The sequence below is a fragment of the Culex pipiens genome, chromosome 2 (genome assembly GCF_016801865.2).
Source record: "Culex pipiens pallens isolate TS chromosome 2, TS_CPP_V2, whole genome shotgun sequence".
NCBI lineage: Eukaryota > Metazoa > Arthropoda > Insecta > Diptera > Culicidae > Culex > Culex pipiens.
In genome coordinates, this window is record NC_068938.1 from 116,830,264 (window position 1) to 116,857,082 (window position 26,819).

Here is a 26,819-nt window from a genome sequence, read left to right on the forward strand (position 1 = left end):
GTATTCCCGCGCCCTTGGAAAATCATATTTTGGTATTCCTGTGGTCTTCCACATACATGATTTTGGTATGATTTGATGGTATTTTACCATCTATTACTGGGCAACCAAGATCACATTTTGGTCGCTGATATTTGCACAAGTAATACCAAAATTTGGTATTTTCAAACCATTTTTAGTGCAGCAGTTGCAGTTAGTGAAAAAACGGAAATGATCCATATGCAACAGCCAAATCTACTCACCTGATGATTCCATGTTGTTGTTAGTGATATTCTTCACCACATCGAATTCATTTGTCATTGATGAACGGCCTGTGCTTGAAGTTCTTGAAGATTCTGAAAAATAACATGATTGAAAAATAAGGATTGAAATTCACCAAAATTCAATAATCTGTTGATTAACTCGTTTTTCAAAGTATTTGGTTACCCGACTTAGAGAAATTTCAACGTTTAAAAAAAAATCTTAGTGGGTATATCAAAAAAATATGAAAATCAGCTTCAACATTATTGGGTTTCAATTCAATTAAAAATTAATTATCTCGTCAAAATTAATAAAAAAATTCCAAAGTTTCAGAGGAATTTGATGAAACACTTCAATACCAAAATAATACCAAAATGTGGCATCCTGACTTAATTTTTTTTAAACAATTTCAAGTCATTTCTTTAGGGGGTATATCAAAAATGTTCAAATCAAGTTTGAAATTTCCGGTTTTCAATGAAGACATTCGCTTTGAAACATCATTTTAGCGCAAAATTAATTATTTTGTCAAAATTGGTCAAAATTTTCCCATAGTTTCAGAAGAATTTGATAAAATACTGTAATACCAAAAGAATACCAAAATGTGGTGTTCAACCATTGACAAATTCTGCATTTTTGCAATATCAAAACAATATCTTAAATTGGTATGATACTACATTTTGCTCTTGCATAATCCTTAAGGGCTAAGAGAAAGACCGAGCTCCGATTTTTGTCGTTTTGCGCTTGCTAGATTTCGCTCTCCCCGTGCGTTGCTTTCTCTCTCTATTCTCTCTCGCCGTGTGCACCGTGCTGCCAGCAAGGCGATAGGCATACTTTTGCGTCGCATGAACGTGATACCAATATATGCCGTTGATTCCATATTACTTCTGAAGTAAAAATCTTCAATTATTATTTCAAGAACATTGTGAAGATTTTTGTATTCCAGTACTATAAATTAATTCAAAAATATGTAAATTCTTCAAAAAATCGTACATTGTTCGAGAACTTGATTTTTATAGCAATGACCCCCGATGTTTTTAGTTGCATAATGTTTCATCAAGCGTTGGAAACATATTTCAAAAGCAATTTGAAGAGTTTTGTATTCAAACACTACAAAATATTACAAAAATTCGTAAAATACAGCAAAATTCAAACATTGATCTAGAATTCAACTGTTATCGTGATTACCCCCACAGTTTCTAGTTGTTAAATGTTTCATCAAGTATTATACATATTTCTTAAATAATCTGAAGAGTTTTGTACTCAAGTACTACAAAATTTTACAAAAATACGTAAATACAGTAAAAAACGTACATTGTTCGAGAATCTGATTTTTATAGCAATGACCCCAAAGTTTTTGGTTGAACATTGTTTCATCAAGTGTTGGAAACATATGCCAAAAGCAATCTGAAGAGTTTTATATTCAAATACTACAAAATATTACAAAAATACGTAAAATACAGTAAAATTCAAAAATTGTTCAAGAATTCAACTGCTATCGTGACTACCCCCACAATTTCTAGTTGCAAAATGTTTCCTCAAGTGTTAGATACATATTCCTAAAATAATCATAAGAGTGTTGTAATCAAGTACAACAAAATATAACAAAAATACGTAAAAACCAGTTAAACATCAAAAATTTATCTTGAACTCGAATTTTATCGACATGAACCCCACAGTTTTGGGTTGCAAAATGTTTCATCGAGTGTTGGAAACATATTTCAAAAGCAATTTGAAGCGTTTTGTTTTAAAGTACTAAAAAAATATTACAAAAATACGTAAAATACAGTAAAATACCATTATTGTACCAGAATTCGCCTTTCATCGTAACGACCCCCACAGTTTCTAGTTGCAAAATGTTTCATCGAGTATTAGATACATATTTCTGTAAAAACTGGAGAGTTTTGTTTTCAAGTACTATAACTTACTACAAAAGATTGTTCTAGAACTCAATTTTTATCGCGATGATTTCCACAGTTTTGATTCGAGCATGTTTCTTCAAATATTTTTTTATACCACAATTCCCCACACCAAAAGCTCATAATTCCAGAGCCCCCTGGTTATGGACGCAAACTGATTTCAGATCGAATTCAAAATGAAAATAAGGCAAAGTAATACAATAATGAGCTGACTTTACTAGGATGTGCGGTGTGTGCGACATATTTCTAAAATAATCCTAGGATGTGTTTGAAACATATTTCTAAAATAATCTGAAGAGTTTTGTATTCAAGTACCTACTACAAAGTTTTACAAAAATAAATAAATTGTTCGCTCTACAGCAGTGTTTCTCAACCAGTGAGGAATTCCCCCCTGGGGGGGAATGAAGGTTCAATAGAAATTCAATGCCTTTATCTGACACATTCTTTGCAACTTTCAGTTTCTTTGATTAGTAATAACAACATTTATTTTTTCTAAAAAAATAATTATTAAAGTTTCAATTTCTGATAATTTTGACATGCTTTGAGATAATTAAATGATTTTTCAAATATTTCTCAGGCATTTTTATTTTAAACTTTGTAAATTTTTTGTAATTTTTTTTGTGACTGTTTTTTTGTTGGTTTCTACGAGATTTTTGTACACTTTTTAACAAGAACAATTTTTTGAAAAATAATTGGAAATTGAAAAAAAGTTTTTCAAATATTATTTAAGATTGTTTGAGTTCTTTACTTTTTTAGAGTAATTTGTCTTCTGCCACAGATATTTTTTTTATATTTGTACATATTTTACAATTGTATTTATTTATTGTAATTTAAACGAAAAGAAGCCTAGAATAGTGGCTTTTCTTGTTCAAGAAAAAATGATCAAATAAACAACCAATCAATCAAATTGAAACCTGTCAAAATGTCAGTTAAAAGTTTTCAAATCCTACTACAGTTTATTGCATATTTTACAATTTAATTTGTTATGAAAATTGTAATCTATTTGCAAACCTAAAAAAATGTAATTATATTTCTGCATTGATACCAATAACTTAAAAATAAAGAAGTTCTTGCAAATCAGTCAAGGGGGTCACTGCTACAGCATTGCCTTGGCGTTCTTGATTGCGAGATTCCTACTCGAAACTAGGTGTCCGAAGGCTTGATTGTTGAGACAATTGCAAACCTCTGTTTACACCTTACCTTCATCCACCCCGGAATTCCAACTGACGACCTTTGGATTGTAAGTCCAACTACCTACCAGTGACTCTACCGAGACAGGACCCAGGGAGACGACTCCTACACCTGGATTGAGCTAACGACCTAAACTCCAGGTTAGACCGGGGCCAACATTTACTTCCCCAATCGATGGAAGGCGTGATCAGACAAATCTCGTCTCGAAAAATGCCACCGGGACCTTCTGGGATCGAACCCAGGCTGACTGAGTGAGAGGCAACCACGCTTGCCCCTACACCACGGTCCCGGCAAAATTTTACAAAAATACGTAAATACAGTGAAAATCGTACATTGTTCGAGAACTTGATTTTTATAGCAATGACCGCCAAAGTTTTTGATTGCAAAATGTTTCAATATGTCGATATCTCTGTGCTCACTTGTTCCAAGCTTGCAGGTTTTCCAATCTTGTTAGCATAAGAGAACACAGAGGCATCGAAGTGTTAGAAACATATTTTTTAAAACAATCAAATACTACAAAAATACATAAGATACAACAAAAATAATAAACTGATCCTGAATTAGATTTTTATCGTGACGATCCCCACAATGTTTAGTTGCAAAATGTTTCATCAAGTATTAGATACGTATTACTGAAAAAAAACTGAAGAGTTTTGTATTCAAGTACTATAACTGATTACAAAGCATTGTTCTAGAATTCATTTTTTATCGCGCTTTTCAAGTACTATAAATTGTTACAAAAATACGTAAATACTGAAAAAAATCAAACATTGTTCAAGAACTACATTTTTATCATGATGGCCTCCACAGTTTTTGGTTGGAAAATATTTATTAAAATGATTGCAACATGTTTCCCAAATAGTCTGAAGAATTTGATTTGTTTTATATAGTTACTCAATGAAAAATATTTTTCAATTATTTATTATTGTGGGCTGGATTAGAGATCAAAGATATATTTCGAACAACTTATCAAACACGCAGAAAAATAAGGCAACATTTTCAATTAAATTCAATTAGTGTTTTTATTAGAATTTAGCAGTTTTGTTCAAGGATGTTACATTTGTAATTCAGAGATTTGGAGAACCTTTCAACTGAGATCAATTCATAAGCCTTTGCAGGGAGGGTACATATTCCTACGTTTAGATTTTTCTAGCTGAGTGCTCTTTTAGAGAAAATAAATTTTGAGAAAAAATCCTAGATCTATGTAAGGAAACATTTTGTTGATTCAAAAATCATTATTTTTGTTGAATCAACCTAAACGTCAAAGCATTTTTTTCCTTCAAAACACTGAAGGACTTTTTTGGACTTGAGAAAATCTAGGTTTGTTGATTATATTCAACAAAAAATTTGTTGAAGCAAACCTCGTACAGGCTGATTCTACAAAACATTTTTTCTAAGTGAAGAAATAACTGAGCAGGTGCGCCGACTCTTTGTACTTTTTGGCCCCTCACAATTATTCGATTCGAAATTTCGTTGAATTATTTAAGGCCGTTGCAAATATTTTGTGAAGTTTATGTTCCTCGACTCTGACCAAAGTCGAGGGGGGGGGGGGGGGTAGGCAACAAAATAATAAAGTATAAAAATTTAAATTACGAGCCATGGTTTCAACATTTTGATGAAAAAACTGTTTTAAAATGCATAAAACACATGTCCAGTTGTTTTGCCATCATTAGTTTCCAAAATATCTAAAAATTGACGAAAATTTTATTTTTTGTGAAAAATAAATATTTTGCGGTGCTGTTCATTGGAATTTCATAAATATTCAAAACATTTTTTTGCAATTCCGTCGTGAAACTACTTACTTTTCCTGTCATTCTTGAACGACGAAATAGCCTACTTTTCTGTACCAAAAATAACAGAATCGAATAGCAACACTTTTCAAGATAAATGCTGAAAAGTAACACTTTTCAGCACTGAAATGGGTGCTGAAAAGTTGAACTTTTCAGCACTTGTATCAAAAAGTAACACTTTTCAACATTTTTTTGATTTTAACGATTTATTGACAAAATACATGAAAATTTGACTTAAAATTTCACTCAATGGGTGTTTTCCGGAATTGCAAAAAATGTTGTATGGAACTCGTTGCAAAACTTGATTTTTTCAGCACTCTTCGTATTTATCCAACTCGGTGAACCTCGTTGGATAAATGTACGACTCGTGCTGAAAAAATCCTATTTTGGCAACTTGTTGCATAAACTACTATTAAACAAACCCAATTATGCTGAATTTGATTATCAATGCAGAAAAATAAATTTTAGATTGTTTTCAGTTGATTAGACTCTTATTTTCATGGAAATTTTGAAGTTTATTGGAAAAATATTTGTTTTGCCCCCTAATTTTTCAGAGCAGTTTTGAAGGGGGGAGGGGGGGCGACATAAACTTTGAAAAATATTTGAAACGGCCTAAATTTCTTATTTTTTATCTAGAATTTTTAATTTTCTAGAAATTCTTGAGTTTTTAGAATTTAATATATAATTTTTAATTTCTTGATTTCTTCAAACTTCTTAAACTTAAATTTCATTATTTTTTTTTTGTTTCTTGCATTTTTCAAATTTTACTTTGTAGCTTCCTAATTTTATTGGATTTCATTGAAATTCTATTTTTTATTCATTTTATTTAATTACTTTATGTTGAAACTTCCTGAATTTCTTGGATATCTAAATTTGTTTTGAAATGTATCATTTAAATTTTTTAATTTTTTTTAATTATTAGAAATTTTAGAACTAAAAAAACAAAAATAATTCCTCTTTATAATGTACGCTTGAATTACCTTTTTTATTGCTAATATTTTCTTGAATTTTTTAGGTTAGTTTTTTTAATATCATGAGTTTTATGAATTATTTGTATTTTATGATATATTTAATTTTCTCAAATTTCGTCAATTCCTTGAAATGTCCTTAAATTTCATTAAATTATTTAAATTTCTTGATTCTTTCAATTTCTTCAATATATAAGCAAATATTATTTTTTTTCATAAAACTGATTTTTTTTATGAAAATAGTGCTCTAATCAACACAAAACAATCTAAAATGCCCTTTCTGCATTGATTATCATATTTAGCTTGTTTGAGCTCGTTTAAAAATATGTTGAACTTTTATGAAATTACAATGTTCAGCACCGCAAAAACTTTTTTTTCTTTCAAGAATAAAATTTTCGTCAATGCTTAAATGCTTAGATATTTTGGGAACTTATGATTGCAAAATAACTTGACAGGTGTTTAATGCATTTTAAAACACTTTTTTCATTCAAATGCAAAAAATCTCGACTTTGTTCAGAGTCGAAAGACATAAATTTCAAAAAATAATTGCTTCTGCCTAATTTTAATTTACCCAATTTTACTAAATGATTCGAATTTCATAAATATTTCAAACTTCAAATATTCTTAAATTTCAACAATTTCTCATAAATTTCTCATTCATTTCAATTTCCAGATTTTCTAGATGTTCTTAAATTTGAAAGGGGTCAAAAAATATTATTTCTTGAAAAGTTCAAATTTGTAATGGAATTTCAAGTGAAATCAAATGAAATCAATTTAAAATACATTCTCCTGCGTTTAGAATAATTGTTGGCATGCTAGGATTAATTAAAAAATCTTTGGAATTTTGTTAAATTTTCAATGAACAAAAAGACAAAAAGCTTTTATTTTAACAATTATGTTGTTTCGTCAAATCATACATTTTTGGATGACTAATGATTGCATATCCACTGTTCGGGTGTATAATGCCATTTCCAATGTTTGTTTCATTGAAATGTTGAAATTCAATATCTGATGGTAAATAGCTTATGGAAAGTGACCAAGCATGTTTCTATCAGAACATTTGCAATAATTTAGACGGAATTCATTTTGAGTCTTTAACCATCCAAACATACAAAAATTTCCCCAATTATCATTCTACATAGTTTGAAGATAATCTATCTTTTTCCCACCAAAAATGATTCCAGATAATAATAATAAAATAAAATCCTATTATTTATTTTTATTTTTGCAAGAGCATGCAAATTAGTAAAACTCATGATATACGAGATACTTTAACATTGAAACTTCACGCTTACCCGTCGATTTTGGGAATCAACAGTGCCCCCCTGAGTTATTTCAGATTTCTCGAAAAAAAGAGAAATAAACGAAAAAATCTAAATAATGGCTAAAAATGTATAGGTGGCTTTCTTATGCAAAAAAGCGAAAGTATTTTGCATCAATTTTGACATCTGTCCGTTCAAAAATTGTTTGTATATATTCAAAAATCCGTATCTTGGAAAGGATGTCGTTGTTTGTTAGTTTATTTGAGGTATTTTAACCTTCTTGGTCATTCGCTGCCGATCTCTAGAAGGAATTGTTTTATTGATATAGTGTCTTGAGCAAATTAGTAAGTTATGATAAAGAGAGTTTTGAAATAATAGTAAAACTCTTAAAAAATACATAACTTAACTATCATAAAATAATTATTTAAAAAATAAATCTGAAAACTGCATTTTTAAATATTTTTTTTTTTCATAAATATAAATGAACAAAAGAGGCATCTGTAGAAGTGGGAAAAAGTTTATTCAAAAATGCTGATTTTCTGAAGGTGCTATATAATTTCTCTGAGTTTCCTCATAATATTTATAAAATACAAAAAAATGAAAATCAAAATTTTATAATGTCGGTCGATTTTGTAAAGAATGTCATCTCAGAACTCCATTGAGTTGGTAGATGTCCTAGAGCTATTCAACAGACCATAGATCATAGATATTGACCATTGATATAAGCAACCATTGATCAGGTTGACCTTCATCTCTGAACTCCATAGAGTTGGTAGATGTGCTAGAACTTCTCAACAGACCATAGATCTACTCTCTGAAGCTACCTGAAGATGTTTAAACTTCACAGTTTTTGATATAAGCAACTATTGATCAGGTTGACCTTCAACTCTGAACTCCGTAGAGTTGGTAGATGTCCTATAGCTATTCAACAGGCCATAGATCTACCTAGTGTAACTCACTGAAGTTACCTGAAGATGTTCCAACTTCACAGTTATTGATATAAGCAACCATTGATCAGGTTGACCTTCATCTCTGAACTCCATAGAGTTGGTAGATGTCCTAGAACTTCTCAACAGACCATAGATGTACTCATTGTAACTCACTGAAGCTACCTGAAGATGTTCCAACTTCACAGTTTTTGATATAAGCAACCATTGAACAGGTTGACCTTCATCGCTGAACTCCATAGAGTTGGTAGATGTCCTAGAACTTCTCAACAGACCATAGATCTACTCAGTGTAACTCACTGAAGCTACCTGAAGATGTTCCAACTTCACAGTTATTGATATAAGCAACCAATGATCAGGTTGACCTTCATCTGTGAACTCCATAGAGTTGGTAGATGTCCTAGAACTTCTCAACAGACCATAGATCTACCCACTGTAATTTACTGAAGCTACCTGAAGATTTTCCAACTTCATAGTCATTGATCAAAGCAACTATTGATCAGGTTGACCTTCATCTCTGAACTCCGTAGAGTTGGTAGATGTCCTATAGCTATTCAACAGGCCATAGATCTACCCAGTGTAACTCACTGAAGCTACCTGAAGATGTTCCAACTTCACAGTTTTTGATATAAGCAACCATTGAACAGGTTGACCTTCATCTCTGAACTCCATAGAGTTGGTAGATGTCCTAGAACTTCTCAACAGACCATAGATCTACTCAGTGTAACTCACTGAAGCTACCTGAAGATATTCCAACTCCACAGTTATTGATATAAGCAACTATTGATCAGGTTGACCTTCAACTCTGAACTCCGTAGAGTTGGTAGATGTCCTATAGCTATTCAACAGGCCGTAGATCTACCCAGTGTAACTCACTGAAGCTACCTGAAGATGTTTCAACTTCACAGTTTTTGATATAAGCAACCATTGATCAGGTTGACCTTCATCTCTGAACTCCATAGAGTTGGTAGATGTGCTAGAACTTCTCAACAGACCATAGATCTACTCTCTGAAGCTACCTGAAGATGTTTAAACTTCACAGTTTTTGATATAAGCAACTATTGATCAGGTTGACCTTCAACTCTGAACTCCGTAGAGTTGGTAGATGTCCTATAGCTATTCAACAGGCCATAGATCTACCTAGTGTAACTCACTGAAGTTACCTGAAGATGTTCCAACTTCACAGTTATTGATATAAGCAACCATTGATCAGGTTGACCTTCATCTCTGAACTCCATAGAGTTGGTAGATGTCCTAGAACTTCTCAACAGACCATAGATGTACTCATTGTAACTCACTGAAGCTACCTGAAGATGTTCCAACTTCACAGTTTTTGATATAAGCAACCATTGAACAGGTTGACCTTCATCGTTGAACTCCATAGAGTTGGTAGATGTCCTAGAACTTCTCAACAGACCATAGATCTACCCAGTGTAACTCACTGAAGCTACCTGAAGATGTTCCAACTTCACAGTTATTGATATAAGCAACCAATGATCAGGTTGACCTTCATCTGTGAACTCCATAGAGTTGGTAGATGTCCTAGAACTTCTCAACAGACCATAGATCTACCCACTGTAATTTACTGAAGCTACCTGAAGATTTTCCAACTTCATAGTCATTGATCAAAGCAACTATTGATCAGGTTGACCTTCATCTCTGAACTCCGTAGAGTTGGTAGATGTCCTATAGCTATTCAACAGGCCATAGATCTACCCAGTGTAACTCACTGAAGCTACCTGAAGATGTTCCAACTTCACAGTTTTTGATATAAGCAACCATTGAACAGGTTGACCTTCATCTCTGAACTCCATAGAGTTGGTAGATGTCCTAGAACTTCTCAACAGACCGAAGATCAACCACCAACTAACTGTAGCTTCAGAAAAAACCTACCTGAAATTTCTAAAATCATTAAAAAAAAATATAATGATTTAAAAAGTCTTTGAAAAATATAAAGAAAATATTCTGGCACCACTGTAAACGTACTGTCAGCACGCGAGCTTGAGACAAAATGAGAGAGTAGAAATCTGCGCGAATTTGTTTATGTTTCAGATATTTTTTGGGAAAAAGATAACCACTCAATTATTTTACAACTAAAGTATGGCTTTATATATATCAAATTGCAGGTAATTGTCTCGACTACAAACTGTCGAGCTTAAATTTTCCATAAAGGCTTTCATTTCTTAAAAAAGTTGGGAGAAAAATAAGGCATTTTTCAACGTGTTTTAGTACCTTTTACTAAAAAGATAACCACTCAGGCTAGACTTAACCAATCAAGCTCATATTTAACCAGTAGGTGCGTAAGAATGTTGGCTACAAAATGTCGGGTCGGTTTGTTGAGAAAATGTATCGTTTTCGAGATATTTCAATTTTACTGAAAAAACTCCCAGCTGGTTCTCTTAGCCCTTAAGACAAATTTTAAAGGGTCCAGGAATACCAAAATTTGCATTCCAGTTTGACAGCTTGCTCAGAGCAGACGTGTGTCTTTTGAGCGCGTTTTTGACGGTGTTTTTTTTTTACTTTCGCCGACGGCCATGGCGGCGGCCGCGACGGCGGAGAGTGAGTGGACGGAGCATAGGGCTGAGGATGGAAGGCCGTTCTACTGGAACGCGGCCATGAAGAAAAGTGTGTGGGAGAAACCGGACGGGTTCCAACCCAAAACGCAGGCGGCGACGGCAATGGCCAGGAAGTGGAGAAACTGCTCAGCAACAACAAGTTCAGCCCGCTAGCGGAGAAGAGCAACAACAACAACAATGCGAACCCAGCAACAGAAAAAACCACCCCCGTGGTACCAGCACCCGGTAAGTCGGCCGGGGAGAAGAAGCAGCCGCCGCTGGTGGTGAAAGAAACGAGTTTCGCCCGCCTTGCGAAGGTGATGTCGACATGTGATGTCCAGCCGGAACACAAACTGACGCGGTACGGCACCAAAATTACGTGCTTCTCGAGCGACGACTTCGACACGGTGCAAGCTCACCTGAAGAAGAACAAGGTGCAGTTCTATACGCACGGAGAGCGCAGTGCGAGACCGCACCGGGTAGTAATGCGAGGTCTCCCGAACGCGGAACCAGATTACGTTAAGGAGCTGCTCAAGACGGAACATCAGCTGGACGTCTTGGCAGTACACGCCATCAGGCGGAAGCAGCAGCTTCCCGCCATCGATGAGACGCCTTTCATCGTGCTCTTCCCAAAGGGGCATACCAGTCTGAAGGAGTTGAGTAGAAAGGTAAAGAAAGTGGGACCAGTCGTCGTCCGGTGGGTGGCCTACCGGAACAAAGAACCGCACGTGACCCAGTGCAAAAACTGCTTGCAGTTCGGTCACGGAACCAGTAACTGCCATCTCAAGCCCAGGTGCAGCAGCTGTGGGGGTGCCCACAGCACGGAAAAGTGCAGAGAAGAAGAAACGGAAGCCAAGAAGTGTGTCAACTGCTCTGGATCTCACGAGGGTCTTGACCGCAGCTGTCCCAAACGTGCGCAGTTCATCCAGTCGAGGCAGCAGGCGTCCAAGCCGAAGCCGCCAGCATGGAAGAAGGACAAACAGACTCCGGCAGGAGCCACGTTGACCGCGGCGGATTTTCCTCCGCTACCTGGAGCGGTGCCGTATGTCGGGACGGAAGAAAAACATCCTCGTCCCGCAGGAAGAAGTCCAGATAATACTGGCGCCGGCGCCGGAGCAACCCCGAAGGCGGATCAAGGCGAACCGAAGCTGTACAGCGAGTCGGAGCTGTGGTCCATTTACAGAGAATACAGAGGTCGCTTGAGGCAGTGCAAGACACCCGAGGAACAGATTGACGTGATCGCACACTTGCTGACACATTGTGGTTTGGTTGAGCGTTTTAGCAGAATGCCAATGCTGACACATGGCACGAGAAAATGATAATCTAGATCAGTTCCGGTTTTTTTTTCTTTTATTATTTTTTGTACTTTTGATCCTCGGTCCTAACCTGGTCACAGCACCTAAAAGGACCTTATGAAAATAAGTTATGAACAAAAAAAAAATACCAAAATTTGGTATTAATACCAGAGAAAGGTATTATTACGCATTTCCCTTGTTATTTACCCATGCTCGGGGAACGACGGATGGCGGCGGAGAATGAACCACGAACTTGCACAACTCTACAACGAACCAAGCATCCGGAAAGTCGCGAAGGTTGCAGTGGGCGGGTCATGTTACAAGGATGCCGGAACGAGCCGACCAATTGAGCCAACGGAACCAGAAGATCAATCCTGCGAAGTTGGTGTTTGTGTCGGAGCCGGTAGGAACAAGACGTAGGGGGTGCAACGTGCGAGGTGGGTGGACCAAGTGGAGAGCGATTTAGAAAGTGTGGGTGCGCCGCGAAATTGGAGAAATGCAGCCATGGACCGAGCTTGTTGGCGGAGAATCGTGCAGCAGGCCAAGCTAATGGTGTAGCGCCAATAAAAGTAAAGTATGTAAGTGTTATCTGTAAAATTGTTCAAAAAATACATCTAACAATGTCTTTGACCACATTTACTGGTCGAAAATTGTGAATCGAAAAATAAAATGTTCGTCTCCGACCCCACGGCTACAAATCTGAAATAAAAAAATTGTGGGTTTTACGAGCGGTTTTCCAATGATGGGAGACACACATTTTTAAGAGAGGATACAGACATCGCACAAGTATTTCAGAAAAAGTGCTCTCAAAAATCAGGCTTTGAGTTCCGGGTTTCGAGTCAAAATTCAATCGGGAGAGCGCATCAAAACCTTCAAATTAGTAATAGGATTTTTTCTGGGACGATTCCCGACCGTGCACGATTTTTATTTAAAGATTTCAGAGAATAGCGTTTTTCCAAAAGCAAACCTTAAATCTTTATTTTCAAAAAAGTCAAACGCTCTCAAATAAAAGTGCGGAATCCAATTAATGTAAAAATCTGAAGACTCAGTTGGAAAAATAAATTCGAGTGAAATTGTAAATAAATCATTGGTGAGCATGATTCTGAATGATCCCTCACTAGCGTATCCCAAAAAAAAAATAAACAAGTTAATATATCGATTTTGCGTTTAAAAACCTTGTTTTCAGTTTCCCAGTAGCTTTTGTGTCGAAAAATACGAGTTTTTGCTTGACTTTTTTTCAATCTTTTCCCTCGGTATTGAACACAAAAATTTCCTCATCATAAAAATTATAGTTACTCAAATTTTTACAATTTCAATGATTACTTTTCATATTTATTTAATTGTGACTTGAAATTACATGAAAGATCGATTTTTTTTTTGTTTATTGAATATGATTTAACCATCCATTAACCCCTCGGTAATTTCGGTTTCTTTTGGTTTTTGACGTTTGTCCGCTTTTTAACTGGGCTACGGCCCAGTTATCGAGCGCCCATTTGAAAAGCAGCCCTGTCAAACAACGCCCAGTTACCGAACAACTACTGTATAATACGGAAAATTTTCTGACACAGCTTTTGATGTTTATATCTAAAATGTTTGGTACCTGTATATGGCTCCATATCCAATAAGCGAGGAAATTCAAAATAATCATTAAATTTAATCGCACATACTCTCTCATAATCATACTCAAATCGTTTAAGCTGAATAGCTAGAACAGGTGGCAGCTTTCGCACACACAGCCGTTTAACGGTTACCACCTAGAAAGAAAGAAAAACACTTAAGTCAACTCCTACGTGCTCTAAATTGCATTGAATATGACACCTTTTTATCACATTTATCACAATGGTAAGCATCCGCTCCTTCTAAAATTTCTCCTTTTACATATTGCTCCAAAGAGTCTGTAAGAGAACTATGATTCCTAATATCTACACTGAAAACACTGAATGGTTCATTTTTGCTGTAACGGTGTGGGCAATCTTGACATATTTTTTGGTCACTAAAGCAGCCTCCTAGAGTTGCACCCATTAACTGAGAATATCCCAATGCCTTCAAACCTTCGTCTAGACTCTCAAATAGTGACATGAAAAACTCCACTGCATCTTGTTGCTCTCTTAGATTGACCGGCTCACCTTGCAGTCTAAAATTAATAACAGTGCATCAATAATGAATACGTTGCATGGGTAGCGAATGACCGCAAAGGTTAAAGCTGTCAGAAATAAAGAAACTAACAAGAACAACATAAGTACAGAGAAATTTATTTTTACTCGGAGGCGTTACGCTTTGTATATCGTCGATTCCTTTAAAACCAAAAGACGTGCAAATTGCTTTAAGAGATTGGAAAAATTTGGCGTCGTTCCGAAGAAATAAACTATCAACTATTACGCCTCCGCGTAAAAAGAGGTTTCTCTGTAAAAAAGTAACTTACTTGAAATGGCCCCAAAGTCCACGAGGTGTGTAGTATTGAAGGGAGCTATGACCAAGATGAGCAAAAATTGCTTGGACGTACTTAAGGATCACTACATGGTAATTTTTTGAAGAATCATTATTAGAATCTCGATCAGTCTGGAAAATGAAGCACAAATCGTTTATGGAGACAAATCGAATACCTCTTGCAGATGTTTAAAAAAAATCATTTGTCAAAAGTTTGTGTAATCAACCTTTGCAATTGTGACATTGATTGTAATTATTACATGCAGAAAAATATTTTGTACGATCAGCCTGTACGAGGTTTGATTCAACTTTTTTTTTGTTGAATATAATCAACGTCGATTTTGCGTTGAAACAAACCTTGATTTTCTCAACTCCACAAAAATATTTTGTTGTTTAAAAAAAAATACTTTGACGTTGTAACATTTCATGTGTCACATACTGTAAAACGATATAACCCAGTTAACTCAATCCGAATTTTGAAACGGAATCTAATTAGAATCGTATACAAATTCCGTTTCGAACGCAACAACCGGTTCCGTGTTCGAACCGGTTGTTGCGTTTGAAACGGAATTTGTGTACGATTCTAATTAGATTCCGTTTCAGAATTCGGATTGATTTGACTGGGAAAAATAATGCGCCTGCAAGTAGACTGCAAACAACTGAACCCTTTTGATTTGATTGCGTCACAGAAAACAGATGTATATCATTGAACAAACAGCATTGAAAAACGTGTGTAAAAATTCAAACCAAAATACGTTGAAAAGAGCAAGGGTGTGCACCATCCGCCTAGATCAGGGGGGTGACATCTATATCTCACTACAGGCAGCTCGCCCGCAGCCAACACAAGTTGTCAACTTCGGCACCAGAACAAAAGGGAAATGTCAACTTCGGCTCCAGCACAAAAGAACAGCTGTTCGTTAAGGAACCAAAAGCAAAGCAACTGCGCACTGTAAAAAAAAAGTACAAAAACTGCAGGCATAAAATGGAAATAAAGTAATTATTGTTTCTATGTAAAATTTTACCGCAATGTACGTTTAAGAGTTAGTGTATGTTTGTGAGGTGATTTTTATCATTTTTTTTGCAAAATAAACTACTAAAGTTGGGATTATTAAGCACACATCGGGCCGATGACCTCATTTAAAGTTGTACTTTTATCACATGAAACGTTTAACTTAACTACTGTGTAATTTGACTTTTACTAAAGTAATTCTTATAACAAAAATTGAATTATTAAAAAAAGAAATATTTTTGTTTTCACTGTGCGCAGTTTGCGCGCGTTATCAATCTCAATCACCCAAGATGGCTGCCGTTAGCATCCCCCTGGCCTAGATAGCGCCACTTCCAAAATCATGATGGCCTACAGTAGCAGAACGTTGGACCATCTAATCACTGCATAAAACATTCCGTACGAACGACATCAGACCAATGTCTTACTGCCCTTCATCAGAGGGTTGTAATTTTACGCGCCAAAGAAGGTAAACAAAACGAAATCGGACATAACATGTGTAAAGGGACTATTTTAAGTTGCCGCTTGAAAAATATTTTTTGAATGAATGTTCTGTTATGGTTTCGTTAATGTTAATGCATTTTTGCATTATTTCCAGTCAACTGGAATTAAACAGAAGTGAATTTTATATTTAAACGAGATTAACATTTATTTTCTTTCGAAATTATTGAGCCTTTTTAATTGTTAAGTCAAGTATTCTCAGCCACGACGGTGGCGCCGCCAAGCGTATCCTGCACACTCTAATTTCTTTGATGCAAGATTGTATGCAACGCATTTTTATTAGTTTACACGGTTTACACACAAGTCAGAACCAAGATGTACATCTGTTCTCTGTGATTGCGTACACATACATATGTAGTGTACCACTGCTTTAATCTACTTTTGATATCACGACGAGATTGAAATGATATCTGTAATTGAAATTAAAACCGTGTTCGTGTGTTTTAATTTCCTGCGTCGCAAAAGGTTCTGATTGGTTGATTCAATGTCAACTAGGTACAATTATTACGGCTTGAGGAACTCAATAAACCTGAGTCGAAAAACCGACGTTTCACTTTAGTTGCAGTGCTTTTACGAAACGGTTTTGCTTTTTTCTAACAGTTTAATTTCGGTGAAAAGTTTTAAGTGGAATTAGTTCTGGTGATTGTGATACTCTTTCTGGAGAAGTAGTAAGTGCACAGGGCAACGCATGGTGTGTTTTTTAGAACAAGCTAATGATAAAAAATTCGGTACACAGAAAAAAAAAATCATGGTAATATTACATCTGGGAAGGGGTACATCTTTTATGTCAGAAAAAAGGTGTAATTTTATCTCTGGAAATGTGTAATTTTACCACTTTTCTGGTGTAATGTCACTTTTTCAGTCTAAATTGAGCTAAAATTACATCATAAAAGAGGTAATATTCAACCTTCCAAAATTAAAGCCTCCAAATTTACATTATTTTTTTCTGTGTATGTCTGATATTTGGCACCGTGAAAGAAGGGCTCTTTCCCGACATTTTGCGGGGTATACCGAAATATTTCGTCGGGGGGTCTAGAGTAACTTTTTTTTTGAAGATTATTTTTCGATTTTATGGGATATTTGTTCAAAAAAATCACAAAAAATCGGTGCTTTCATGTTGGTATCACTCAAATTTCTTATGAATATGCCTTGGGGACTCTAACCATCTATATTTGACCAATATTTGACATCCACTAAAAAAAATCGAACCAAATTTTCCAGATTTCTAACTTTCTTTGAAATTACCTCAAAATTCAAGCTGGAAACCCCAAACGACCGAAAGTAAATTTTTTCTTTGTAAAATTTGTCATAAAAATACAGCAACACATAGCCCGGATACGAATTTGAGCATTAAACAATACAAAAAATGGATTATTCAATTAATAAGCTGTTTATTACCCAATAGGCTTAGAAAATTATTTTTTAAATCCTCTGCAACATCACACCATTACATTTTAAAACATTTCAAAATCAATCACATTGTGGAGAACAGTTTTCTGAACAAGTTCCATAAAAAAGTATCAGTTTTGGTTCAATATAAGCGGAGATATGCCCAATTTCCTGAAATAAATAGTGCATTTCTCCAAAATTTCTTAATTTAATTACCTTTCACATGATGGGCACTGCCTACTGAGTTTTTTAATGAATGCTATAGAATAATTTTCATGAATTTCGTCAAAACTTTTTTATAATTTTTATGTTTCAAAAAATATTATCATCCAAAAAAATATCTTAGTAGGCAGTGCCCATCATGCGAAAGGTAATTAAATTAAGACATTTTGGAGAAAGACACTATTTATTTCAGGAAATGGGGCATATCTCTGGTTATATTGAACCAAAACTGATACTTTTTTATGGAACTTGTTCAGAAAACTGTTCTCCACAATGTGATTGATTCTAAAATGTTTAAAAATGTAATGGTGTATTGTAACAGAGGATTGAAAAAATAATTTTCTGAGCCTATTGGGTAATAAACAGCTTATTAATTAAATAATCCATGTTTTGCATTGTTTAATGCTCAAATTCGTATCCGGGCAACGTGTTGCTGTATTTTCATGACAAATTTTACAAAGAATAGATTTACTTTCGGTTGTTTCGGGGTTTCCAGCTTGGATTTTGAGGTAATTTTAAAGAATGCTAGAAATCTGGAAAATTTGGTTCGATATTTTTTTAGTGGAAGTCAAATATTGGTCAAATATAGTTGGTTAGAGTCTCCAAGGCATATTCATAAGAAATTTGAGTGATACCAACATGAACGCACCGATTTCCGGTGATTTTTTTTGAACAAATATCCCATAAAATCGAAAAATAATCTTCAAAATAAAAGTTACTCTAGACCCCCCGACGAAATATTTCGGTACACCCCGCAAAATGTCGGGAAAGAGCCCTACTTTCACGGTGCCAAATACCAGACATACCGAATTTTTTATCTTTGAGGTCTCGAAAAAATACACCGTGAACGATTTTGTAAAGCTTCGCAAATTACAAAAGCACGTACTTTCTAGCACTCAAAGCTTTGAAGAAATAGTTTCCCCTAGAACAAGCAAAGGTTAGGTGAACCAGTTGCACGTGTCAGGTAAGATCTAACTATCAGATCGTGAGATTAGGCAGAAATGCAACTTTTGGCCACCATATAGGTTGCCCATCAACGTGGGTGCAAGTCTCGGGGCAGAAAAGTCGTAAATTTCGTCGTTCGACGCTGGGAAAGCTTCTTTGGTCAGACTGGTGGATGAAAACCGCGAACCGTTTCAACCGCCTTAGTCAACTCCAACGACTCGGAGACGCATCTACTCCGCCCACCCAGTTGACCCAACACGTCCTTTTCGAAGCAATCCCAGAGCTTGGAGGAAGTTCCGAGCTTTCGATCACGCCAAAAGCTCGCCGGCTGCCCAGCCGATTCTAACCTCGCTTGCCCAACCGAAGGAAGTGCGAGGAACGAGACAAAAGCCTGACAGCAGCAGTACCATCCGTCTCCACGGATTCGAAACAACGTTGGCTAGGGTGCGGTAGGGTTGCGCGAACGCACCGGAGCTGTTTGATCGCTGATCGTCGCAGTAGGTCCGGACCTAGGAGAATCTACACGCCGTTCAAGAACACCTGCAAGCAGTTGCTGGTACCAGATTAGTAGGGTAAAGTACAGTGCAGGACAACAGGGATTAGTTTTTGGTAGATTTAAGATCTAAACACCCCCATAGTATTAATTTGAGCTCATTTACAACCACAAATAAAACCCCGGGTCTTTTTTCGGATTTTGCGTTGCAAAAACGAGGATTAATTCTGCACGCGGTTAACTTAAATATACATACTTTCGTTTCGAAATGAATTTTGTTTTGCTTAATAAATTTTGGATTAGAATGCACTCTAACTAATGCGTTCGTTTGTTTTCAAATACTGAGATGAAAGAGTTCGTAAATGTTGTTGACCTTGAGTAAATTTTTGGGATCTTTTGGTTCGACTTTTCGGTTTAGATTACACTAAAACTCGCCTTGAGATCAAAAGCTTCAGGTGGGGCTTCCCTGATTAAAATCCACAAACAACCTCCAACTTTTGGAGTGGCGCTAAAGTTGTTTGCAGGCTAAGCATAAAAAGGTGTTTCAAATCAATTGGATCGTCCAGGGATTGCGCAATGTAACGCTCCTGGTACGTTGTGAAAAGATTACACGTTACAACGTTTAGCGTTGATTCAACAAAAATCTTGATTTTCAAATCCGCAAAAAAAAAGTTCGGCAGACAAACATTCGGCAGAAAGTACATTCGGCGGAAAAGTACGAACACAGCTAAAAAAGTAGTAATCCAGCTGCGTGTAAAAGGCCTGAGTGTAAAATAAATACCGTCTACTGAGGTGAATCGGGACTACAGTCTGAATAGGGACAGCGCGTTTTAAATCACTTAAAGGTTTCAAATTGGGAAATGAATGTACATATTTTGTTGCTCAGAATCGTATTGCGTATTTAACCCTTTCAAGCCTGATGGGTCATATATGACCCAAAAATGAAAATTTCCAAAACTAGCCTATAATTTTTGTATGGTCGTAAGAATCATTTTCCCATCATTAGATTAAAAAATATTTTTTTGAAAATTCAGGCTTGAAAGGGTTAAATTACGAAAATTTTGGTACCCCAAACATGTATAGGTCACCGCTGAAATTTGCAAGTTATCGCTGTTTTAGTGAAAAAACACGATTTTTTCCCGTTTTCGTCATTTTCCCATTTTTGCGCGTGGCGCGCGAAAAACCCAGTTTTTATTTTCGAAAAATCGTATCTCAGAGTATTGAAAACATAACTTTCCCATTTATTGGTATAATATGTAAAATTTTCCGAGGAATCAGGTAAAAATATTATCAGACATAGGCTCTTTGGTCCCGAGACCTTCAAAACAGCATTTTGAGTTTTCATACGACCTTTTCAAATGTTAAGCTAGATTTTTGAAACTTCTTACTTTTTTTCCAAATAGCCAAACTAATCATCTTTCATTTGTGTCTAACACAGCTAAAATCGGATGTAATGGGGCGGAGATATGATTTAAAAAAAAGTGGTTTTTGCGAAAATCAACTAAATTTGCCATTTTTTGTACCACCCTAACACGGCGTAGGTCACCCTAATGGCTAAACAAAAAAATACGGGTCTAATTATTTCGGCCAAGGAACCCCCAGAAAAAATTGCCCGATCGGAGAACTTTTTTTACGAATCGTGCTGTTTTCGTGGGGTGCGGGACATTTCGTCGAATGGACGGTTTGAGAATACTTCTGTGAGTTTTTGCATTCTTTCAAACATGAATCGTTCTTTGTTTTAGCTTTTGGTAATTTTGATGTTTTTATATTTTTGTTTACCTTTAATTTTAATCTTTTTTTTTAATTCGGCGGAACGTACCAGATCCCAAACAAGCTAAAAACGTCAAGAAACAAAAAAAGTAATGACGAAGTTTGTCGGGTTAGGCTTGTATAGTATATTGTTGTATTTACAAAATTATTTTTACCAGTCCAGCAATTTTCATTTCCTTTTCTAAAAACTCCCAAAAATATGGAAACATTCCAGTCAATTCAATTCGAATTCTGAAACGGAATCTATTTAGAATCGCATAAGAATTCCGTTTCAAACGCAACAACCGGTTCCGTGTTCTAACCGGTTGTTACGTTTGAAACAGAATTCGTATACGATTCTAATTAGATCCCGATGACATCCCCGCGGCGCTGGCCAGGATACTAGTTACCATTGGAGAGATCGGGCAACCAACCCCGGTGGGAACTTTGGTAGTATGCTGACAGGGTAAGGGGGGCTCCACCCTCTTCGGAGGGTGTAGCTGTACCGTTAGGCTACGAGACAAAAGCCCCCGTTACGGTGTCGAGAGAAAACCGCAACTGGGTCCCGGAAGCTGCAAGGTGGCAGCCCCACCCCAAGACTAGGTATTCGCAGCCCTGGTTAGGCGGCATATCGAAGCGAAACACCAACTCAGAAAAACAAAAGAAGAAATTCAGGACGGATAAATCGGCATCAGACAAGGCGATGTAAAAAGGACAACGATTTGAAACTCGGTACTTGGAACGTTCGACCTCTCCAAGATCCTGCACGTGCTGGCCTTCTCGCCCGGGAGCTGCACAAGCTGAACGTGCATGTGGCCGCCATCCAGGAAGTTCGATGGCCCGGTCATGGAGAGCGAGGATTCACGGCGGTGGACCCCATCGCCAACACCTCTTTCAAGTGCCACATCATCTACTACAGTGGCGGCGAAAAAGCGATGCACGGAGTCGGTTTCGTAGTGATTGGAGATCAAAATAAACCGAGTCATCAAGGGGAAGGTGGTGAATGACCGGATCTGCGTGTTGAGAATAAAGGGAAAATTCTTCAACTACAGCCTGATCAACATCTACGCGCCATTCCAGTTTGACAGCTCGCCCAGAGCAGACGTGTGTCGTTTGATTGGAGCTTAGCGCGTTTTTGACGGTGTTTTTTTTAACTTTCGCCGACGGCCATGGCGGCGGCCGCGACGGCGGAGTGTGAGTGGACGGAGCATAGAACTGAGGATGGAAGGCCGTTCTACTGGAACGCGGCCATGAAGAAAAGTGTGTGGGAGAAACCGGACGGGTTCCAACCCAAAACGCAGGCGGCGACGGGCATGGAGGTGGAAGACTCCGAAGGAGGAGGAGAGGACGGGAGCGAATTTCGTCCCGTGGTCAAGGTTCGGCGCAGGAAGGCTAAGGAGGATATCAACGTCGGTGATGGTCAGGAAGTGGAGAAACTGCTCAGCAACAACAAGTTCAGCCCGCTAGCGGAGGAGAGCAAGAACAACAACAATGCGAACCCAGCAGCAGAAAAAACCACCCCCTTGGTACCAGCACCCGGTAAGTCGGCCGGGGAGAAGAAGCAGCCGCCGCTGGTGGTGAAAGACACGAGCTTCGCCCGCCTTGCGAAGGTGATGTCGTCATGTGATGTCCAGCCGGAACACAAATTGACGCGGTACGGCACCAAAATTACGTGCTTCTCGAGCGACGACTTTGACACGGTGCAAGCCCACCTGATGAAGAACAAGGTGCAGTTCTACACGCACGGAAAGCGCAGTGCGAGACCGCACCGGGTAGTGATGCGAGGTCTCCCGAACGTGGAGCCGGATAAAATCAAGGAGCTACTCAAGACGGAACATCAACTGGACGCCTTGGCAGTACACGCCATCAAGCGGAAGCAGCAACTTCCCGCCATCGATGAGACGCCTTTCATCGTGCTCTTCCCAAAGGACACACCAGTCTCAAGGAGTTGAGTATGAAGGTGAAGAAGGTGGGACCAGTCGTCGTCCGGTGGGTGGCCTACCGGAACAAGGAACCGCAGTGACCCAGTGCAAGAACTGCTTGCAGTTCGGTCACGGAACCAGTAACTGCCATCTCAAGCCCAGGTGCAGCAGCTGTGGGGGTGCCCACAGCACAGATAAGTGCAAAGCAGAAGAAAATCAAGCCAAGAAGTGTGTCAACTGCTCTGGATCTCACGAGGGTCTGGACCGCAGCTGTCCCAAACGTGCGCAGTTCATCCAGTCGAGGCAGCAGGCGTCCAAACCGATGCCGCCAGTATGGAAGAAGGACAAACAGACTCCGGCTGGAGCCGCGTTCACCGCGGCGGATTTTCCTCCGCTACCTGGAGCGGTGCCGTCCATCGGGACAGAAGAAAAGCATCCTCGTCCCGCAGGAAGAAGTCCAGATAATACTGGCACCGACGCCGGTGCAACCCCGAAGGAGGATCAAGGCGAACCGAAGCTGTACAGCGAGTCGGAGCTGTGGTCCATTTACCGAGAGTACAGAGTTCGCTTGAGGCAGTGCAAGACACCCGAGGAACAGATTGACGTGATAGCACACTTGCTGACACATGGCACGAGAAAATGATAATCTAAATCAGTTCCGTTTTTTTTAAATATATATTTCTTTCATTATTTTTTGTACTATTGATCCTCGGTCCTAACCTGGTCACAGCACCTAAAAGGACCTAATAAAAATAAGTTATGAAAAAAAAACATCTACGCGCCAACGAACGACAAGCCCGATGACGATAAAGACGCTTTCTATGAGCTCGCTCAAGCTGAATATTGTTCCTTGAGCTATTTTAGGAATCTGGGCCAAATATGAGCATAATCGTGCACACAAATCGATCACGTTTTGGTGGATAGTCGACACTTCTCGGAAGTGATGAACAGAGACAGATCGTACAGAGGACCGAACATTGACTCTGATCACTTCGTGTTGACTTCGCGGACTGCGAGGATAGCGCGATTGAACATCCAGAGCCTCGCGAGCAGCGACGTTACTGCAGAGTACAGTCGGAAGCTCGACGAGCGGATCAATGAGGACGCGCCTACGGGTAACCTGGATGAGCAATGGGGAGCCCTCCAAAGTGATCGGCACGACCAGAGGACACAAACCCAAAGGGTGGTTCGCTGCGGAGTGCCAGCGAGTGACGGACGAGAAGAACGAGGCCAGGAAACGTATGCTGGTTAAGGGTACGCGCCGAAACTGTGAGCGATACAGCGAGCTGCGAAAAGATGAGAAACGAACCCACCGCCGAAAAAACGGGAGTACGACGAGAGATTACTTGCAGAACGCAACTGTCAACGGTGTAAGAAAAAAAGTAACGCCTTCCCCTGTTATGTGCAACGACAGGGAAGGTAACCTGTTGACAGATAAGACAGCGGTAGCGGCCATCTGAAGCTTTCGTTACGTTGGATGGATTGAAGCAGGGCGATGCTCTCTCGAACTTACTGTTCATCATAGGCGTGCAAAGAAACGAGACAGGCGATCGTCCCTTTCAAGCGGGAAGCTGCGAAGATCGGACTGACCATCAACACTGCCAAGACCAAGTATCTGGTTGCTGGCAGAGCGCGTGGCAGTACAGGTGAAGGTGTTTCGGAGGTGGAAATAGATGGAGAAAGATATGAAGTGGTGGATGAGTTTGTATATCTTGGTACACTTGTGACGTGCAACAACGATGTGAGCTGCGAAGTGATACGGCGGATTAGTGCTGCAAACAGGGCCTTCTACGGTCTTCGTAGCCAGCTAAGGTCTCGCAGCCTAAGGACGCCTACGAAAATCACGCATTACAGGACCTTCATACTCCCTTTAGCTCTTTACGGTCACGAGTCGTGGACGCTAATGGAGGCTGACCAGAGAGCACTTGGGGTCTTCGAGCGGAGAATCCTGCGTTCTATCTTTGGCGGCAAGCAAGTAGGAGACCGGTGGCGCATTCGCATGAACTTCGAGCTGTACCAAGACTACAAACATGCTGATATCGTAAAAGTCATCAAGCACGACAGGCTAAAGTGGGCTGGATATGTAGCCAGAATGTCGGACGAGCGGGCGGCTAAAACGATATTCAGCAGCGAACCTGGACGGGGTCGTCGGCATCGTGGAAGGCCTCGTACGCGTTGGCTGTGTGCAGTCGACGAAGATGCAAGAGCGGCCAACATTGTGGGCGACTGGAGACGAGCGGCCCAAGATCGAGCATCCTGAAAATCTTCGATTAGTTCAGCGTTGGGTCGATAGACCTGTTGCTGATAAAGTAAAGTAAGTAAGTACAACCTCCGGGTCATGAGCTGTCTCCAGATGCGTTGCCACTGGACTCGCAACTCCCACACTTCCAGATCTTCCTCCACTTGGTTCAACCACCTTGCACGTTGCGCCCCCCTTCACCGCGTTCCCACCGGCTCCGAACTAAACACCAACTTCACCGGATTGATTGTCTCGTTCGGTTGGCGCACATCCAGCGCGTCCGGCATTCTTGCGACGTGTCCGGCCCACCATATTCGGTCAGCCTTGGCGACCTTGCGAGTACTTGGCTTGCCGTAGAGATGCGCCAGCTATCTGTTCATCCTTCTCTATCATAAAGTGTTCTCACGCACGCCGCGAGAGATCGTCCTAAGCACTCGCCGTTCGAAAACTTCAAGCGCTCGCAGGTCCTCCTCGAGCATCGTCCACGTATCGTGCCCGTAGAGAACGACCGGTGTTATCAGCGTTTCGTACATGGTGCATTTTGTACGTCGGGAAAAATGACCGGACCGTAGGGTCTTGTGGAGTCCATAGTAGGCACGACTTCCGGTGATGATGCGCTTTCTCTGCTGCAGTTGTTGTCCGACGTAGTCAACGATCCGAGGTACACAAATTCCTCCACGACCTCGAACTCGTCGCCGTCGATCGTCACGCTCGGTTCTATGCGAGCCCTAAGGGACTCTGATCCTCCTGCCAGCAGATACTTAAGCTTCAATCAAGGGGAAAACCACTCTGCACATTGCCCCCGAATAGGCTGTGCCCTAAAGGTGCCCAAACGTGCCCGAAGGTGCCTGAGTGAGCCTGACACCAGGAAAAAACAGGACGGTGCATAGCAACCGTGTTATGATATTTGTTTATATTGTTTTTACAATCCTGTCATCGTTGAGCTTTCGGTTTTCCAAGGAGTAAATTTGATTATCAACTTTTTTTTATTCTGCTGAATGTTGTTGCAGAGTTTTGATTGTTGGTAAGATGCATTTAATCAACTATAGAATGTAATTTGATCAGATACTTTTCTCTTTTAGGGAAAAACGATTAAAAAAATATTTATAAAATCAAACAAAAACGGAATGCACCCATTGAGAAATGTTGTAATCCAATCCAAACTGAGTGAAGGGGTGTTGCGTGTGTGGCCTTTGAGCTGGGCGCGTCCTGCTAAAACGGGTCGTGCGATTCTCCCAGAGAGGTTCGGAATAGAGAACCGCTCCCCCTAATGTCGTTGCAGTGGCACGATCCTTGGTGATGTCCGTTGACCCGACAACGTTACCTCTCGCTTTCACCTATACAGCCGTCAGCACGAAGAGCTGCGGCAATCATCTTCACGAGATGAGAGAGATCGGTCCAGGATCGGTGTAGTCGGAAGGGGTCATCACCGAACACTGAACCTGGTCCGCCGAACACCGAACTGGTCCTATCCAGCTTCCCCTGTTTTCAAATAGCTCGGCGATGTCCCTAGCTGGTTCAAGAGCTGTTCCATGTGGCCGAATAGTTAACCTTGCTTATTGTGTGTTTTGACGCAATGAACATCATCGATACCAATGCAATAAAATTTTACGGAAAATAAAAAAAAGCCTTTTTAATTATGCTTTGAAATAATATTGAGGTGCTATCTATTTCAACAATAAGCGGTGTATGCACTTCGGAAGGAACCGGTCAAGAAAAAATTCAAATGGGCAGCAGCTGCAGCGAAAGCAAGCCAGAGAGGGTG

The 26,819-nt window shown here is 39.0% G+C and overlaps 1 protein-coding gene across 6 annotated transcripts in view; it reads right to left on the bottom strand.

The window, feature by feature from the left end:
• The window catches only part of LOC120424064 (probable ubiquitin carboxyl-terminal hydrolase FAF), a 406,051-nt gene that overhangs the window by 262,378 nt on the left and 116,854 nt on the right, over positions 1-26,819 (bottom strand). For all 6 annotated transcript variants that reach the window (XM_039588085.2, XM_039588080.2, XM_039588081.2 and 3 more), the window contains 3 exons: positions 14,584-14,720; positions 13,980-14,295; positions 13,762-13,915 (listed from right to left, as the gene is read on the bottom strand). In XM_039588085.2, coding sequence (XP_039444019.1) covers positions 13,762-13,915; positions 13,980-14,295; positions 14,584-14,720 — 607 coding nt within the window. The remainder of the gene's footprint in view (positions 1-13,761; positions 13,916-13,979; positions 14,296-14,583; positions 14,721-26,819) is intronic.